Below are 19,327 nucleotides of genomic sequence, written 5' to 3'. Positions count from 1 at the left end.
AAAAAAAATATATGCGGGGCGCCCGGGTGGCTGAGTCAGTGAAGCAGCCGACTCTTGGTTTTGGCTCAGGTCATGATCTTGCGGTTTCCTGAGTTCGAGCCCCGCATGGGGGCTCTGTGCTGCCAGTGCAGAGCCTGCTTGGGATTCTGTCTCTCTCTCTCTCTCTCTCTCTCTGCCCCTCCCCTACTTGTGCCATCTCTCTCTCTCTCAAAATAAATAAATAAACTTTAAAAAATATATGAAAAAAGTACCAAGATATAGCCAGATTTAAAAAGTGATGGGAAGATCCATATAAACCAGAAATGGGGCAGAATCATAAAGATGTGTGAGGTAGGCAGGAGATCTGACAGCCAGGAACAGAAGTCTAGAGCAGCCTGGGCGCGGCAGGAGAGGCCCCGAGGAGGTGGACAGACTTGGGATAAGGCTCCATCTAGATGGGACCTGGGATGGGCCCATGGGATCTGCGTCCGAGGCGTCATTTGTCCAGCAGCAGGATTGGTCTTGTGAATTTGGGGAGAACCAGGGGTTTGCTTTTCCCAGGACCTGAGGTGTTCAGAGCCAGAGATAAGAATATCTCTGAGAGCTTCAGAGAAGCCCCAGAGAGATTCTCTCTGCGACCTGAGCGGAAGTCGTGCGGGAAGGAAGCACCCAGCGCCCCTCACTCCTAGGTTGGCTCATCTTTCCCTGGAAAGTCTGACTCAGTAGTTCTAGGCGGGGCCTGGGAATGTGCATTTTAATGAGAACACAGGTTCTCCTGACAATTAACCCAGCCTGGGAAACTCCATCCTTCAGGATGCCAACCTGTCTCACCAACTGTAGGCCTTTACAAAAGTCCCTGGGTGTGAGCCAGTCAGCAGAGCCTGGCCCTTCGGGTTCCCTACATTCCTCCCACTTCCCTCCCACCTCCTCCCCCATCTTTATACTCCCTTTATTGTTCTCCCTCTTTCCCCGTCACTCACCAATTATGGTCCCTGCCCTGGAGGAAGCCACACAAGATCTGGACTGTGCACTCGGGAAGACAGACACCCGAGGAGGTAAATTGCAATGGTTTGCTCCAGGTGTGGGCGAAGGGAGGGGCTGACTTTCCGTGGGATCTGAAAGACTCTGCAGGGTGGGAAGTTTGGAGCCGGAGCCGGCAGGATGCAAAGCAGTCTGTCAGAAGGGGAGGGAGGGGAGAGCAGCCTAGACAGACTGAGAGTCAAGTGCAACCATACAGCTTAGGGGGAAGAAATGACAGGGCCGTATTCATTCTACTGTAGTTAGTCTTTTTCTACTTCGTTTACGTAGAGTAAGGGGTACAAATATTTGTGCCTGTTATTTCTTCCAGGCTTTTTCTCTCCCACCCCCTCCTTGCCTAGGACTCCAGCTGCCCATCTGTTCGTCCGCTTGCTTTCATTTCACAGATCACTGGGGCTCTGTTATTTTCCTCCCCCCGTCTGCTCTCTTTTAAGTTTGGACAGCTCCTGTTGATGTGTTTTCAAGCTCACTGAGCTTTTCTTTCAACCATTTAGATTTTCTCTTATAATCTTTTTGGTCTGGATTTTGTTGTCTCTCTTTACAACGTGTTGACACTTGTTTCGAAACAGCCAACACAAGTACACGCAGGGCTTTTTTTGTTTGTTTGTTTAATCCTGTCCAGGATCTTATCATGGTTTATCATCTTCTCATGATAAAATGTTGCATTGCAGATAAAGTGTGTTAAGGTGTCTACAGTGGCTTTAAACTAAAGTTAGTTGAGCCCTAACGTCAAGATGTGACAATTCTAGGGTCTCTACTGAATGCCTTAGATGCTCATTGACATCCCACAACTGTGTCCAGTCGGAACCTCCCTCCCTCCCCGTGCTATGAGAACTCTGGAAATTGTTCTGTTTATATCTTCATGGCGGTTTTGGGGTTTTGCTTTTGCTTTCGGACCGTCCTGGTGGAATTTCACTTTACGCACGTAGCGCTGAGTGCTTAGCTTCGGACCAAAGCTAACGCACACTTTTGCTGCACAAACCATAGCTACTTCCACTTTCCTAAACTCTGAGACCGTCAGCAAGCCTCTGCTTGGGTTTCCCTCCTTGTATCTGGAAAGTGTCTTTAGACAGAATATTGGGACAATCACAGGGCTTCCCTCATTTGTTTGCCTTCTCTGCCTGTTGTCCAATGTCTGAATTGTCTCACATATTTTTTAGGGTCTCGATTATTTCATGTATTTTACCTAATTTTCTATGGTTTTAAATTTTGTAATGTTTATTTATTTTTGAGGGGGGGGGCAGAGAGAGAGGGAGACAGAATCCAAAGCAGGCTCCAGGCTCAGCTGTCGGCACAGAGCCTGACATGGGGCACGAACCTATGAATCGCGAGTTCGTGACAGGAGCCGAAGTTGGACACTCAACAGACTGAGCCACACAGGCGCCCCCAATTTTCTTTCTTTTTTTTTTTAAGTTTATTTATTTATTTCTTTTTGAGAGAGAGAGAGAGAGCACAAGCAGGGAAAAGGCAGAGAGAGGGGGAGAGAGAGAATCCCAAGCAGGCTCCATGCTATCAGCTCAGAGCCGACGCAGGGCTCGATCTCAGGAACTGGAAGATCACGGCCTGAGCCGAAATCAAGAGTCAGACGCTTAACCGACCGAGCCACCCAGGCGCCCCTTTTGTCCAAGTTCAATGTCAGTTACTGTGTCTTGGCCAAAAATATAAGTCAACTCAAATTTCATAGATGGGGATGCCATGTAAGTATCACCTTAATTAAGACCCCGCAAGGGTCTTTCTCGCTGATTTCCAAGCAGTATCACCTCTCAGAGGTAAATTGCCCACTTAATTTATTTCAATTCATTCCTTCCTGAAACCCTTAACTGAGCCCTTTGTACTGGCCACACCGTGATGTACAGCAGGTACAAGAGGGACAAGTTCCCTGTGACTCCTTTAATTTTGCATCACACAAAGAAATGTGAAATTGTAGCCATGGTAAGTATCTCACTAAAAAATTAATAGTACTGGGGCACCTGGGTGGCTCAGTCGGTTGAGCATCCGACTTCGGCTCAGGTCACGATCTTGCAGTCCGTGAGTTCCAGCCCCGCGTCGGGCTCTGGGCTGATGGCTCAGAGCCTGGAGCCTGTTTCCGATTCTGTGTCTCCCTCTCTCTCTGCCCCGCCCCCGTTCATGCTCTGTCTCTCTCTGTCCCAAAAATAAATAAACGTTGGAAAAAAAAATTAATAGTACTGTAAAAACGTTTCGAGGGGGGAATTTTCCTCATCTGAGTGTCAGAGAACTTCCTTAAGGGTATGACATGACATAGGACCTAAACAGTAGAAAGAAATTAATGGGGGGTGGGGGGAGGGCAAGCAAAGTTTGGTGAGGGCAGCAGGGCACAACAAAGATCACCTGTGAGGATCAAAAAAATGGATAAAACGGTTGGACGCAGCAGTCCCGAGCAAGGGGCTCTGACATCTGAACTGAAGTTAGAGGGGCCAGTGGATCCCAGGCTGTGCAGGCTGGATGGGACACTGGTCCCCGCTCTGGAAAATGGGAGGCTACTGGAACACGTGAAAAGAGGTAAGTGATGTGTCGGCGTGGAGAAAGAGGAAGAAGGACACACAAAGATGAACCCTGGGCTTGAATAACTAGGTGAGAGGGAGCGCCGTGGACGGAGATGTTCAAAGAAAGTCTCAGTTGAAACTTTTACTGGGAGACGGGGTTTGGGAAACCGTGTGAGTTCAGTTAGGGTCTTACTGAGTTTCAGGTTCATTTGTGACATCAGGAGAAAGTATCAAGTAGGTGGTTAGAAATACAGGGTCCGTGGGGCGTCTGAGTGGCTCCGTCGGTTAAGCGTCCGACTGCGGCTCAGGTCACGATCTCGCGGTTTGTGAGTTCGAGCCCCGCGTCGGGCTCTGCTCTAGCAGAGGATTGGGATTCTCTTTCCTCCTCTCTCTGCCCCTTCCCTGCTCGTGTGTGCTCTTTCTCTCCCACTCTCTCTCAAAATAAATAAATGAACATTAAAAGAAACTTTAAGGGCGCCTGGGTAGCTCAGTCGGTTAAGTGTTTGACTCTTGGTTTTGGCTCGGGTCGTGATCTCACAGTGCGCGAGTTCGGGCACCCTGTCTGGCCCTGTGCTGGCAGCATGAAACCTGTTTGGGATTCTCTCTCTGCCCCTCCCCCCCTTTCACACACACACACACACACACACACACACACACAAAATAAATAAATAAACTTAAAAAAGAGATACGGAGTTCGGAGGAAAGGTGTGGGCTGGGGATTAAAAATAATACGCAATTTGCTTTTCAGTCATGAAGCCCCGGGAGTGATGAGATCAGCGGAGGTGGAGAACACCGCAGAGGCCGGGCTCGAGACAGAGAGCATAGAGGTGACTCAGGAGGAGGAACAGAGGGAGAGGAGAAACAAACGCAGGAGAACGTGGTGTCACAGAGCCACGGGGAGGGACTGGATAAGAAGGGGGGGGTGGCCTCCAGTGTCAGATGCTACCAGGAAGGCAGCTGAGGTGAACCCAGACGTGTTTGCAGGCTGGTCCCGTCTCTGTGGACCCGGAGGCCAGACTGGAGTGGGCCAAGGGTGAGCAGAAGTAAGACCGTGAGGACCATGAAGGATCCGGGCCAGGATCCGGATCACAGCTCGTGAGGATTCGGGCCAGGATGGGGAGGACGGAGACAGGGCAGCAGCTAGAAGGCAATGAGGGGCTGAAGAAAGGTGTTCGTTGGGCTGATGGCGGTGGGCCATTTGTCCCAGCCGGGAGCGTGTTTAAAGGCCGATGGCACGGACGTAGTTGAGGGGGAGCGTTTTAAGTATGGAAGAGAGAGGTGTGAGGGCCCCGGGACGGACATACGGATGCTCTCTGAAGTTTGGAGAGGGGTGGAGGGGAGGAGTGAGATAGGTTCCTTTTCTGAGGGTCCTGCATGGGACGCAGGAGACGAGGCGGTCTGACATGTGTGTGTGTGTGTGTGTGTGCGCGCGTGTGTGTGTGTGCACACACACGTGCATTCGTGGATGGCGAGGAATCCGGCATAAGGAAATGGAAAAGACTGAGCTGCACCCTCTAGTCGATGGGAGGGTGAGGTGACCGTGCTCTCCTGCCAGGCAAATAAAAATTCACCTCGGACCAAGCTGCCTTGCTGAGCCACGGTCTGTCCAACATTTGGCAAAGAAGGAGCAGACGGGTGGGTTCTTCCAGGTCTGGGGTCGCGTCACAGGGAGGGTAGGGTTTTACAATGGAATGAAGCCCTCAGACAGTCGAGCTAGCTAAGGAGGCCGATGAGGACGGGGCAGGGGGGTGGGGCTGAGGGCCATGCCATCTTTCCAGGGAACTGGAACAGCTTTGTGCTTGAGGATGAGCTGGGGAGGTAAGTCGGAGCCCAACAGAGAAGGACCACGAACGGCAGGTGCTTGGCCTTTCCTCCCAAGGTCAGTGAGGAATCTGAGTAGCTGAGGGACACATGAGCTTTGTGGCTAGAAAGTTCCCCCTGTCTGCAGTGTGGTTGCGTGACCGCAGCTGGGAGCCAAGTGGGGAATTGAGCAGGGGAGAGAAGGTGAAAAGGGGGGGGGACAGAGGGGGACAGGAGTGGGGGATGGGGAGAGGCCAAGTGGCCAAGTGTCAAAGGAGGTTGGATTTCAAGAGCCGAATGAACAAGCTTCTGTGGAGCTTTTCCTCAAGAGCATAAGGATCTCCCCCTTGAGACCCATGGCCACAGACCCCTTTGAGGCCACCTCCCTGGGGCTCAGAGAGAAGCAGCCGCTTGCCTAAGGTCAGGGCCGTGAGGGGCTGAGACATTTACTAGTCGACTGCCTGGCAGGGCTACTGATCAAGCCGGTCTCCCCTGCTCAGCCCGGGACTTGGGACACGGAACCAATCTCCTCTGGCAAGGCCATGTCTGCTGATGGGGGTGTGTGTCCTCGGCCTTAGCAGGTGCCCCGAGAGCCCCGCCCCCACCGGCACCTGCCTCAAGAGGCCCCTGCCTCTTGTGTGGCGCCTCATCCCTGGGCACGGCTGGCCTTCTCATCCCTCAACCCCCTCCCTTCCCACAGTCAGGAAGACCCAGGGACAAGCCTGCCCTTCACCTTGCTTCCAAGTGAGGAAGGCAAAATCACAACAGCAGCCACCCGGGGTGGGGGTTGGGGGGGAAGCAGCTTTGACCTCATGCCCTCCGCGGGCCAGACACGGCTCTGGGTGCTATACAGACCCTCTCACTTCTTCCTCGGAGCTGTCCTTCTTCACAGATGGGGGGTTGGGGGACACACTGGGAGCGAGGGGGGGCACCCCGGGAGGACACACGGCATAGCGGGGGTTGTGCGGGCCTCTGGTTCCAGGACAGCCTCCGGCCTGGGGTTTCCACTTTTTTTTTAAGTTCACTTATTTTGAGAAAGAGAGAGAGATCGCTTCTCGGCTTTTTGGCTAAGATCAAGTGGAGAAAGAGAGAGAGAGAGAGAGAGCACAAGAGGGGGAGGGTCAGAGAGAAGTAGAGACAGAATCCCAAGCAGACGCTGCAATATCCCCGCAGAGCCCGATGTGGGACTTGAACTCACGACCGTGAGACCGTGAGACTCATGACCTGAGCTGAGATCAGGAGTTGGGCGCTTAACCGACTGGGCCACCCGGGCGCCCCCGGGGTGTCCGCTTTTTGAGGGACATGCCAGCAGATGCCTGGGGCAGGGGGTGGGCAGCCATGGAGAGCTGTGATCGTGTCCTCACAAAAGGGACCGAGAATATCTGGAGGGTTCTCTCAGGCGTAAGAGGGCGCGTCTGGCTGCGACGATTGGGACTGTACCATCTGGTCTCACTGTCTTACTTTCTGAACAATAAGCCTGCGAAGCAGAAACAGCAAAGCGCGTGGGATCTGAGATTGTGGCTTTAAGACCCGGCTTTGAATCCCAGACAGAACACGACCCAGCTGCGTGGCCTAAATCACACAACCTCCCTGAGGCCTGTTTCTTTGTTTGTAAGACAAGGACAACAATAATATCTGCATCGGGGGGGTTGCGAGAGGCGGCGAGATTACGCGAGAGCTTTGTTCACCGTCCAGTGTGTCCCAGTTCTATCGCGAATGGGGATGGGGTGTCGCAAGGTCTCTGATTCCAGGCTGGACGCTCGGCTTACCTTCCCTTAGCGGTCCTTTCCTCTCTTGCAGACTTGTTTCGTCCCAAAATGGCCTCTCCCTTTTATCGACTTTTCCTGGTTGTCAGCGTCTGTGCTCCGGTCTACTGTGTGCCCCCATCCAGTGGTCCCTGCCCTTCCCCCACAAGGAACAGCGCTACCCCCTGGGTATCTTCCAGCAACACCAACTTTGCCTTCCGCCTCTACCGGAGGCTGGTTTTGAAGACTCCGGATCAGAACGTCTTCTTCTCCCCGCTGAGTATCTCCGCTTCCTTGGCCACGCTCTCCCTCGGGGCCCGCTCAGCCACCAAGACCCAGATCCTCCAAGGCCTGGGGTTCAACCTCACACGTGAGCCAGAGTCCGTCATCCACCGGGCCTTCCAGCATCTGCTCCACTCACTCAATGTCCCCAGCAAAGGCCTAGACTTGAGGATGGGAAGCGTCCTCTTCATCAAAAAGGAGCTGCGCCTACAGACAAATTTCTTGGACAACGTCAAGAGGCTGTATGATTCGAAGGTCTTTTCTACAGATTTCTCCAGCACCTCCACCGCCCGGAAGAGAATCAACAGCTATGTGGAGAAGGAGACCAAAGGGAAGGTTGTAGACTTAATCCAAGACCTTGACCCTCTGACGGCCATGGTCCTGGTGAACCCCGTTTTCTTTAAAGGTAAGGCTCTGAGAGGCTGATTTTGATTTTAATGTTGTTTCTTTTTACCCCCAGTTGAATAAGCAAACTAGACAAGCCCTAGGCAGCACGGTGAAGTAAGGGGAAGCCTGAGTTTGAATCAACTGTGTCACAAGCTGGCTGCATGAGACCTCCTGTTCCCTCTGCTGGCTTTAGTTTATCAATTACGGTGGCGGTGGCGGGGGGGGGGGGTCATTCAGTTCTGTGTCTGGATAGCCTGATTATGCATCCTGAGAGGCTGACCCTGGCCTCCGTGGGCAGCCCAGCAAATCCAAAGGTGAGAGCACTTTTATAGGTAGATGTGTAGACTGGCCAGTGTATGGAAGTGTAGACAGGCCAGCCTAACTGCCGTTCACACCCCCTGGGCAAATGTCTTGAGCTTTACAGTTTGCAAAGACACTGTGCTGCCACAGAACGGACAATGGCTTTGAAGTCGGACAGCCCTGGGTTCGGAGTCTACCTCTACCCCTTACTTGCTCCATGATCCCGGGCATGTGCCTAATGTGTGAGTCTCTCTACTAACTGGATGGGTGATGATACAGCCAGCACCATGGGCTTTTGCTTCTGCTGGTGTGCTGGACACTCAGGGCTGAGTTATCATGGATGCCATTGTATCATCCCTCCCTGCTTCTCCTCTCTCTCCTTCCCTTCCTTTCTCCCTCCTGCCGTCCCCCCACCCCCCATTTATCTTTCCCTCTATCTACCCACTCACCTTTCCACCCATTTCTCCATCCATTCTGCAAGGAGGGAGGGGAAGGAAAAAGAATCAATATGCCGTGAGCCCCTATTATGTCCTCTGTGCTTTATCTACGTTGTTCATTTAACTTAATCTTATTTTCTTCTTGAAATATAAGTCACACAGCACGAAATTCGCTATGTTAAATGTACAGTTCAGTGGGTCTTGTTTTTAGTATACCCACAATGTTGTGCAAATACGTCCATACATGACTCCAGGACATTTCCATCACCCCTCCGTGAGCACTCACTCTTCATTTATGTTCTTCCCCAGAAACAAGAATACACTTTCCGTTTCTATAGTTTGCCTCTTCTGAACATTTCATATAAATAGAATCCTATAATATGTGCTGGGTTTTGTGGGGACACAGTTTTCAATTCCTTATACCAAGGAGCATGCTTGCAGGATTGTTTGGCAAAAACATGCTTGGTTTGGAAAGAGACCACCAAACTGTCTTCCAAAGTGGCTGTACCATTTTTGCATTCATGCCAGCGATGTGTGAGAGTTCCTGTTGCTCCACAGCCTTGTCAGCACTTGGTGTTGTCAGTGTTCCAGATCTGGGCCACGTGAATGGGTGTTTTGTTGATATCTCGTTGCTGTTTCAATTTGCATTTCCCCAGTGACATATGACATGGAGCATCTTTTCATCTTTATCTGTCCCCTGCCTCTCTTCCTTGACAAGGTATCTGTCAAGGTGGTTAGCCCACTTTTTTAATCCAGTCATCTGTTTTTCTCATTGCTAAGCTTTAAGAGTTCTTCGTATATTTGGGATAACAGTCTCTTATCAGGTGCCTCTGTTACAAATATTTTCTCTTAGTCTGTCGCTTGGCTTTTCATTTTCTTAACATTGTCTTTCACGGAGCAGAAGTTTTAAATTTTAATGAAGTTTGGCTTACCAGTGATTTCTTTCACGGATTGTGCCTCTAGTGTTGTATCTAAACATTTTTTGCCGTACCCAGGGACATCTAGTTTTTTTCCTATATTATCTTCTACGTGTTTTATGTTTAGGTCTGTGGTCCGTTTCGAGTTAATTTTTTTTAAATTTTTTTTAATGTTTATTTTTGACTGAGAGAGAGGGGCAGAGCGTGAGTGGGGGAAGGGCAGAGAGAGAGGGAGACACAGAATCTGAAACAGGCTCCAGGCTCTGAGCTATCAGCGCAGAGCCTGCTGCGGGGCTCGAACTCACGAGTTGTGAGATCATGACCTGAACTGAAGTTGGTCGCCCAACCAACTGAGCCACCCAGGTGGCCCATTTTGAGTTAATTTTTTATGAACGATGTAAAGTACGTGTCCAGATTCTTTTTTTTTCTCTTTGCATACAAATGCTAGTGGTCCCAACACCATTTATTGAAAAGACTATTTTTCTCTATTATATTGGTTTTGATCCTTTGTCAAGGATCAGTTGGCTATCTTTACATGGGTCTGTTTGTAAGCTCTCTCTTTGTTCCATTGATCTAGTTGTGTATTCTTCACCAATACCACACTGTCTTGAGTACTACAGCCTTATAGTAAGTCTTGAAGTTAGTTAGTGTGAGTGCTGCAACCTTGTTCTTCTTCAATAATGGATTGCCTATTCTGGGTCTTTTGCTTTTGATATAAACTTTAGTATTAGTTTGCTAATATCTATACTATAACTTGCTAGTATTTTGATTGAGATTGCATTGAATCTATAGATCATGTTGGGAAGAATTGACATCTTAACAATATTAAGACTTTGTATTCATGAACATGGAATATCCTTCTATTCATTTAGCTCTTTGATTTCATTATCTGAGTTTTGTAATTTTCTTCATATAGATCTTGCATGTATTTTGTTAGATTCATACCTAAGTATTTTTTTGGATGCAAATGTAAATCGTATTATGTTTTTAATTTCAAACTCCACTTATTCATTGCTGGCATATGGAAAAGCAATTGACTTTTGCATATTAACCTTGTATCCTGCAACTTTGCTATACTCCCTCATTAGTTCCATGGATTCTTTTGTTTGTTGACTCTTGGGTTTTCTACATAGATGATCATGTCATCTGCAAACAAAGACAGTTTTATTTCTTCTTTCCCAACCTGTATACACTCTATTTCTTTTTTCTTATCTTATTGCATTAACTAGAACTTCCAGTAAAATGTTGGACAGGAGTGGCAAGAGGGGACATCCTTGCATTATACCTGACCTTAGTGGGAAAACTTTGAGTTTCTCACCATTAAGTATTATATCAGCTGTGGGCTTTTTGTAGCTATTTTTTTTTATCAAATTGAAGAAGTTATTCCTTTATTCCTAGTTTATTGAGAATTTTTATTATGACTGGTGTTGGATTTTGTCAAAATCCTTTTGCTTCATCTATTCACATGATTAATTTTTCTTGCTTAGCTTCTTGATATGATGGATTGTATTAATTTATTTTCAAATGTTGAACCAGACTTACAAACCTGGAAAAAACCCCATTTGGTTGTGGCATATAATTATTTTTATACATTATCGGATTTGATTTGTTAGTATTTTGTGCAGGATTCTTATATCTGTGTTCATAAAAGATACTGGTCTGTAGTTTTCTTGCAATGTCTTTGTCTGATTTGGGTATTAAAGTAATGCTAGCTTGATAGAACAAATTAGGAAGTATTTTCTCTGCTTCTATCCTCTGAAAGAGATTGTAAAGAATTCGTATAATTTCTTTCTTTTTTTAAATGTTTTTATTTACTTTTGAAGGAGAGAGAGAGACCGACAGAGCCTGAGCAGAGGAGGTGCAGAGAGAGAGAGGGAGACACAGAATTCGAAGCAGGCTCCAGGCTCTGAGCTGTCAGCACAGAGTCCAATGTGGGGCTCGAACTCATGAACTGTGAGATCATGACCTGAGCCGAAGTCAGACACCTAACCGATTGAGCCATCCAGACGCCCCTATAATTTCTTTCTTAAGTGTTTGGTAGAATTCACTAGTGAATCCATCTGGACCTGGTATTTCCTATTTTGGAAGGTTTTAATGATTGCCAATTTCTTTGATAGATATAACCTATTCATATTGTCTATTTATTCTTATTTAAGGTTTGGAAAATTGGAATATTTCATCTCAGTTATTAGATTTGTGGGCATAGAGTTGTTTGTAGTATTCCTTTATTTTCCTTTAATGCTCATAAGATCTTTTTCAGTGTCCCTTCTTTTATTTCTCATATTAGCAGATTGGCTTTTTCTTGTGTATGGCCCGTACTTTCTTTTTATGCCTCATATCTTTTTTTGTAAAAGCTGGATTTTTAAAATAATGCAATGTTGCAGCTCTGAAAATCAGATTTACCTCATCCCAAGGATTTGTTGTTTTTGCTTGTTGCAGTAGTTGTTTCTTGAGTGACTTTTCTGAACTAATTCTTTAAAGTCTATACTTTGTCATGTGTGGCCACCAAAGTGTCTTCTTTGTTAGTCAAGTGGTTAGTTATGACTGGGCAGAGATTTCTTTTTTTATTATTTTTTTTAATGTTTATTTATTTTTGACAGAGAGAGAGAGACAGAGCATGAGCTGGGGAGGGGCAGAGAGAGAGGAAGACACAAAATCTGAAACAGGCTCCAGGCTCTGAGCTGTCAGCACAGAGCCCGATGCGGAGTTCGAACTCACAGACCGCGAGATCATGACCTGAGCCGAAGACGGACGCTCCACCTACAGAGCCACCCAGGCGCCCCCTTGGGCAGAGATTTCTTAAGTGCTTGGGCCAAATAAATCCCCTAGTCTTTGCTGAGGACTCTTGTGTGCATGGTGGGGTTGTCATCAACACTCAGCCAGGCAGTTTATAACTCTGACTCAGTCTTCACTTTCTATTTCTGCAGACCCTCAAGGTCAGCCGTAAGTGAGAACTTACAGCCTTCTCATCTTTTTTTCTCAAATACGCACATAGCTTTACACATGCATGAAGCCTCTGAATTCCCAAGATATAATGGAGCTTTCCAAAGTTCCAACGGACATCTTATGCCTCAGCTTTTCCTTCTAGAATTTTTTATCACTTTGTTGTTTGCCCCATCTGTTATCCCCACCCAGGCAACCATAAAACTAAAACATTTGTCTGTAATTGTTTCTAGCAAAAAACTTCCAGCCCCCTGGGGAGAAGGCTTTGATCACTGACTGTGCACCAATCAACCTTGGAAGTGAGATCTTCCAGTTAACTATCCGACGGGTCAAGTGATAATAATTCTTCGAAAATGAGTCTTTGAAAGACCTCCAGGTCAATCCCTCTCCCAATGGTAGCGGGAACACAGGCTGCTATTCGTCAAGGCTGCTGCTGAGCTAGAGAGTAGAGGACAGGGCTGGCACAAGTTAAAATAACCACAAAATTGACTGTTCTTTCTGAAATTTGGCCATTTGTCTTGAATGAACTCTCCCTAGGTTGCTACAGGGCTTTGATTAATTTCCAGAGTTCCAAAGAAGTTGCTTCTGAATATGTTTGCCAGTTTTCCTTATTGTCTTTAGGGAAGGGTGGCAATGCAGAGGTCCTTACTCTTGTCATTTTTGCAGATGTCACCCCCCACCCCTACCCCCAGCCTGTCCTGTTAACCTTTTTGACTCGTTTATTGTTTGCCTCAAGTGTTATCTACTGCCCCCGGCAGCTGCAAAATGTATCACTGCCTGTGACTGCTTTTGGCTAATTTCCTCTGAGGAAGAGAGTTTTTTGCATTGGTTGAGCTCCAAATCAGATCAAGTACAGACAGTTCTGCAAATGATGCCTCCCAGGGAAGCACAGGACAGGTCAAATAACAGTGTTTAGGGATTGAGTCTTTGAAAGGGTTCCAGCCCTATTTTTTCCCTCCTGGGGCTGCCACGTTGCTGGATTTCACTGGAAATGCACACTCTTGTTTTTCAAATCTCCTGAAGAGTTAGGACATGGGGAATGGAACTAGGGCAAGTTAAAATACCCCAAAGTTCACCTTCTTCCCAAGATTTAGCTGCTTCACTTGAATAAACCATTCCCTAATTTGCTGAAAGAGTTTGGTTAATTTCTAGAGTTCTAAGAAAGCTCATTCTGATCGTTGTTGGCAATTTTCCCATTGCTTTTATGGAGGAGAGAGTTTTCAGAGATCCTTACTTCATCATTTTTGCTGACAGCACTTTGACACAAAGACCTCTCTTTTCTCTCTGTGCCAGCCAAGTGTGAGAAGCCCTTTCACCCTGGATATACAAGAAAGAGCTCTCCGTTCCTGGTGGGCCAGGGGGCCACTGTGAAGGTCCCAATGATGCACCAGGTGGAACAATTTGCTTTTGGGGTGGATCCGGAGCTGAACTGCTCTGTACTACAGATGGACTACAGTGGCAACACCGTGGCCTTCTTTGTCCTCCCTGGCCAGGGCAAGATGAAGCAGCTGGAACAGGCCTTGTCAGCCAGGACACTGAGGCGATGGAGCCTCTTACTCCAGAAGAGGTGGGAATCTGTGTCCATTTCCAGACTCCTGGGGCAGGTGATGGTGTACACCCAAGCATGGGGCAAGGGATGAGGACGTACATCCAAGGGTGGCAGCTGTTGAGTAATCGCTCCTGCCAACCGAGCGGCAGCTGCACGCTGGATGGTGAACTTGGTGCTGTGCGTGTGTGTTCCCACTTGAACTTCACAGTCACCCGACAGGTGAAGAGCACTGGAGCACCGTCACCCCCACCCACACGTAAGGAAGTTGAGGCTCTGAGAAGGGAGGTGAATTGCCCACAGCCACGTAGCTAATATGTCCTTGCAAAGCTGTTCCGTCATGGCTAGCAGAACTCACCCTATCAGCCAATCCAATATTAAACTCCAGGGACTGATTCCATAAAAATAAACAAGCAAAGAAAGCATTGATGCTCACCTATAAAATGAGAATCATGATATTACTGAGCCCATAAGTTGTTGAAAAGATAAGATGAGTTACTATGCATAAAGTACTTAGCTGATTAGTTCTTTCTTTTCCTTTTCCCTTTTAAGTTTTGTATTTTATTTTTTGTTTTAAGTTTATTTATTTATTTCGTTTGAGAGAGAGAGAGAGAGAGAGAGAGAGAATGAGCTGGATAGGGGCAGTGAGAGAGGGAGAGAGAGAAAGCATCGGGCTCCACACTGCCAGGACAGAGCCCAATGCGGCGCTTGAACCCACAGACTGTGGGATCATGACCTGAGCCGAAATCAAGAGTCGTTTGCTTAGCTGACTGAGACATCCAGGCACCCCAGATTATTATTAGTTCTGTAACCATTATGGAGAGTATCAAGAGGATGTTAACCATAAGATACAAAGGACTATCAAAGCCTTACATACAATCTCTTAGCAATATTTTCTTGGCATTCTTGGCATCATTCCCAGGTGCCCACAGTCCAAGAGGAGAGAAGACAGGGTCAAGATAACTGTCATTTAAGAAAGACAAAGATCAATGCCCAGGGGGAGGCAGGCAAAGTGCTAAGGAGCTTCAGAGCAAAGAGAGATCACTTTTAGCTGAGACAGAAGAAGGCTTCAAAGAGATGGTACATTGGAGTCAGGAGCATAGATAGGACGTGAAGGATGGACAGGACATAGAGGCTGAGGCAGGGCGCTTTTGGCAAAGGAAAGAGCCCTGGCAAAGAGGTGAAGTTGGGAATTAAGGAACACTGTAGGATCCTTCAGAGGTTTCTTCTCTTTTCTGACTGCAGCCAGGGCTGGACAGAGGAGGCAGCACGGAGGCTGGGACAGGGGGCGGCTCATAAAGAGCAGCAGATAGATCAGGGAAGAGATGGCCAGGAGGGTGCAGGAGAAGCAAGAGGGAAGAGAGAGCTGTCCATTGTGCTGATGCCCATCAATGAGGACTTGAGTGTCCATCCAACACTTTTGTGGTTTCATTTTTGTGACTCACCGAGTACATGACCTTGCACAAAGCACTAAAAGTAAGTTTTGACATTTTTAAAATGGAAATGACTAAAATTATCTGGGACGATGCCTGGCACATAGTAAATGCTCAGTAAATGCAGGCTGTTCATTCTTGGTTCAGGGAAATTATTGCTGAGGAAGAAAAACTTATGTTGACCTGGAGGGATGTGTTATCCCACGTAGTAGCCACTAGCCCCCTGTAGTTACATACATTTAAGTTAACTAAAATAAGTAAAACAAAAAAAATGTTTTCCTCACTGGCACTAGCCACATTTAAGCTGTTCAATATAACCACGCATGGCTAATGGCTAAAATGTGGAACAGCACAAATAAAGACTATGTCCACCCTTGCAGAAAGTTCTGTTGGACTCTGCTGCTCTCAGGGGTTAGCAGAGTTTGTCTCAGGAGGGGCTGGGGGTAGGGGATGTGCTGGGCCAGGGACGGCAGACACACTTCCATCACTGCCTGGTGTCCACCATTGGTCTCTGCCATAGGCTCCCTTGCTGGATCCCCGTGTATTCTCTGTACCTTCCTTCATTAGGGGCCTCCCTTTCATCTCATTTATCTCCAGGGCCAGACTTGCCCCCTAGATAGGGGGCTTTACCTCCAGAGCAACCTGGGTTGGTTGTCTGGGATGTATTGACTACTTCGGCAGCAGCCAGCAATACCTAGAGGAAGAACAGAGTCTCCCGAAATGCCACCTAGAAGCAGAGATAGAGACCAAGGGGCTCATGACCTCACTTTTTCCTTTTCTCCCTCTCTGCAGGTGGATAGAGGTGTTCATTCCGAAATTTTCCATTTCTGCCTCCTATGACCTGGAAACCATCCTCCCGAAGATGGGCATCTGGGATGCCTTTAATAATAATGCTGATTTTTCTGGAATCACAAAGACAGACTTCCTGCAGCTTTCCAAAGTGAGTTGGTCCACGAGAACATTTGCCTGGGCAGGGAGAGCGGGAAGAGTTTACAGTACCTGGCTAATCGAGCTCTCACATCTCACTGATAAGGAAACGCAGACCCTGAGAGGAGGCACAGTGACTTCTCTGGGGCAGAAGTTGGGCCGAATTTCATGGCTGCCAGGCCTGTCTGTGGCTTTATGGCCATCATACCTCTGGTACACAGGCAACCTTTATCCCTCTCAAACAAGTGTTCCTAAAGTCTGTGAAAATCAGTCCTGTCGGGAAAGTAACTCTGCTGCCTCGATACTCATGCAGATAAGCAGATGCCCCCTGGCATTCGACCTCGCCCCTGAAGCCTGGGACTTCACACTGCAGTCAAATTGGCTGCCCACGGGCCATTACTACCCTGTAGATGGGTTGTGGGTGACGTCTAGTATTAAAAAGAAAGAGAGCCAACTTCTATCATGTAGGATATTGTACCTGAAATTAGACATTTCTGACCGTCTTGAAACAAATCTCTGAGTCCAATTCCCGCATGGCAACAGTGAGCCCAATGCCCTACATAGCACCCATCAGCCAGAGCTGAGCTGTGAGTGTCCCTTTTAGTGAGGGTGTGCCCTCCAGGTCCCCTGTGGGCTCCCTGCTCTGAAAAGAGGTCTCCCTGTCTAGTCCTTGTCTGCTCATGGGTTTCTGATCCCCAACTTAAAAGTGTATTTTGATAATACATCATAATAGTCAGAAGTGTCCCTGGGTCATGGAAGGGGAGCTTTGTCATTGGCGTCCGGGGAAAGATTACGGAGGTCCCGATGGAATACGCTGGGCGTGATGGTCCTTTTCCCATTACATGTTTATGGACACATCTGAACAATAATGACTGTCATTGCTGGGAGTCCTCAGGCCCCCCTGAAGCTTGGGAGAACATAAGCCCCAGGGTAAGTCTCTTTCCTAGGAGACCCAGAAGGGATCCAGCACTTAAAAACACCTCCTTATGTCTCCAGGGCACACATGTAGCAACACTCCTGCACACATACTTTGTGTGATCTCCTTTAATTCACCCAATGACCTTGTGGGATATACACCATTATGATGACCCTTCCAGAGATTTGGAGAGTGAAGCCTGCAGCATCTAAATATCTTTTGCAACAATAAGTGGCAGAACTGGGAGTCAAACCTGGGTCATTTCTGGTGTGAATTGGTAACCACTCAACTCCACGCTTAAAGACCAGTGGACCGGTACCAATGACAGCCGCAAACCTGATGCCAGGCACCTGGCGTATATAAGCTTGAAGCTCCTCAAGGGGGGCATCGCCATTCCCAGGCAGAACCCCAAGGCTCAGTTAAGTAAAGGTGCCCCTCCCCCGGGGACCACTGATGTTTGTTTTTCCCCTGGCAGGTTGCCCACAAGGCTGTGCTGGACGTCAGCGAGGAGGGGACCGAGGCCGCAGCAGCCACCGCCACCAAGCTCATAGTCCGGTCAAAGGACAGCCCCTCTTACACCGTCATCCGCTTCAATAGGTCTTTCCTGCTGCTGCTGATAAACAAAGCCACAGAGGCCATTCTCTTCCTAGGGAAAGTTGAAAATCCAACTAAATCCTAGGTGGAACTATCCTGCTGGCTGAGTACAGGTTGAAAATGTCCAGGAAATAAACCACGTTGTATGATGCTCCCGGTGTGACTTTAGGACGTGTCCCCTCCCGCTCTGAGGGTCCATTTGACCCTGGCAGAGATGCATTTTCTTCTGGGATGCCGCTTTTAAGGCTCAGCCATCAGATCCGCAGAGATTGGGGTCTCAAACCAAAGCTTAAGACCCAATCAGTGCTCTACAAATCCCGCCAAGTAACTAGCTTCATGGATGTTTCTGGTTGGCATATTCCCATTCCTCGGAGCCCCTGGGCATGGCAATATGCAGGTCAGTCACCTTTGTTGAAAAATTAAAGTAATAAACTCAACAAGTCTAAAGCGTGAATTCAGCCAAGAACACTGCTCCCGCATGCCCTCAGGGCCCTAATCTGATAATGGTTTATCCCCTAACTCCCAGTGGCCAGGGTGCCACTACGTGATAGTTCAGTGGCTGGGTGGATTCATTCATCCATTTCAACAAAAACTCACTGAGGACCTAATACACACTAGGAGTGAATCAGACAGACAAGGTCCCTGGACTCCTGGGCCTAGACGGGGGTGACCATCCACAACCAAAACATATAACCAAACCTATAAATAAACAAACCATGGAGGCTTCTGGGTGGCTCAGTTGGTTAAGCATCCGACTTTAGCTCAGGTCATGATCTCGCGGTCCATGGGTTCGAGTCCTGCATTGGGCCCTGTGCCGACAGCTCGGAGCCTGGAGCCTGCTTCCGATTCTGTGTCTCCCTCTCTGTCTGCCCCTCCTCTGCTCATGCTCTCTCTCTCTCTCTCTCTCTCTCAGAAATAAATAAACATTAAAAAATTTTTTTAATAAAAAAAAGAACGATGGAGGCTGTGAAGGCAGAGAATAGGGTGATTGCAAGAGGGGAGCGGAGCAGAGGAAGTGCTTCTGTGAGCACAAAGCCTGAGTCAACAATGCATAGGCATGCTGGGACAGAAAGAGGTCCTTGTGACTGGCATGGTAGAACCGAGGTCGGAGAGGTATAGAGACGTCAGCGTTGTTGGCCGAGGATAGAGGTCTGGGTTTGGTGGTGGAGGGGGGGGGGGTCCACTAAACCAGTTGAGTGTCTCAGACAAGAAGTTGGAAGGCTAGTGTCTGGGTATGATGACCTCTCTTGAGTGGGGGCCATGGTTCTCCAGCCAGGCTTTGTCAGGGCTGGCTGCCTTCTTGGCTCTAACACTGTCACACACGCGTGCGCGCACACACACACACACACACAGCCCTCGGGGTGTTCAGCCTCATCCTTGCTGACTCCTGGAGACAACGACCAGGCTCTCTTACTCTGAGTCCCGAAAGCCTCATGTGGTGCAATGGGCCACAGCAGCTCCAAGCCGAAACAACCTTTCCATCCTTCCCCGCTTTCCTCCGGACAGGCTGTTCTGGCTCCTTCTACCTCACCCTTTGTCACCAAGGGTCTCTCCTGCAGCCTCTACGGGAACCCCCATG

General features: G+C 48.2%; 1 protein-coding gene across 3 annotated transcripts; it reads left to right on the top strand.

The window, feature by feature from the left end:
* Window positions 1-955: 955 nt before the first annotated feature.
* Window positions 956-18,185, top strand: SERPINA9 (serpin family A member 9). 3 transcript variants are annotated; one of them, XM_045451955.1, is made up of 5 exons: window positions 956-1,034; window positions 7,122-7,754; window positions 13,626-13,899; window positions 16,104-16,251; window positions 17,630-18,185. In XM_045451955.1, the coding sequence occupies exons 1-5, from the start codon at window positions 965-967 to the stop codon at window positions 17,831-17,833; spliced, it is 1,329 nt and encodes a 442-aa protein (XP_045307911.1). In that variant the 5' UTR covers window positions 956-964; the 3' UTR covers window positions 17,834-18,185. The 3 variants fall into 3 exon arrangements, with proteins under 3 accessions (XP_045307911.1, XP_045307912.1, XP_045307913.1); XM_045451956.1 differs by lacking the exon at window positions 956-1,034 and adding an exon at window positions 4,422-4,554; XM_045451957.1 differs by lacking the exon at window positions 956-1,034 and adding an exon at window positions 4,431-4,564.
* The last annotated feature ends 1,142 nt before the right edge of the window (window positions 18,186-19,327 follow it).

This window comes from Leopardus geoffroyi, chromosome B3 (genome assembly GCF_018350155.1).
Source record: "Leopardus geoffroyi isolate Oge1 chromosome B3, O.geoffroyi_Oge1_pat1.0, whole genome shotgun sequence".
Classification (NCBI taxonomy): Eukaryota; Metazoa; Chordata; class Mammalia; order Carnivora; family Felidae; genus Leopardus; species Leopardus geoffroyi.
This window is presented reverse-complemented; position numbering and strand designations above follow the sequence as displayed.

What these genes read in the sequence shown, in the direction of transcription:
- SERPINA9 (XM_045451955.1), top strand. Translation starts at nt 965, where the DNA reads ATGGTCCCTGCCCTGGAGGAAGCCACACAAGATCTGGACTGTGCACTC. An exon ending in GAAGACAGACACCCGAGGAG is followed by an intron (nt 1,035 to 7,121) that starts GTAAATTGCAAT and finishes CCTCTCTTGCAG; the next exon opens with ACTTGTTTCGTCCCAAAATG. An exon ending in ACTTCCTGCAGCTTTCCAAA is followed by an intron (nt 16,252 to 17,629) that starts GTGAGTTGGTCC and finishes TTCCCCTGGCAG; the next exon opens with GTTGCCCACAAGGCTGTGCT.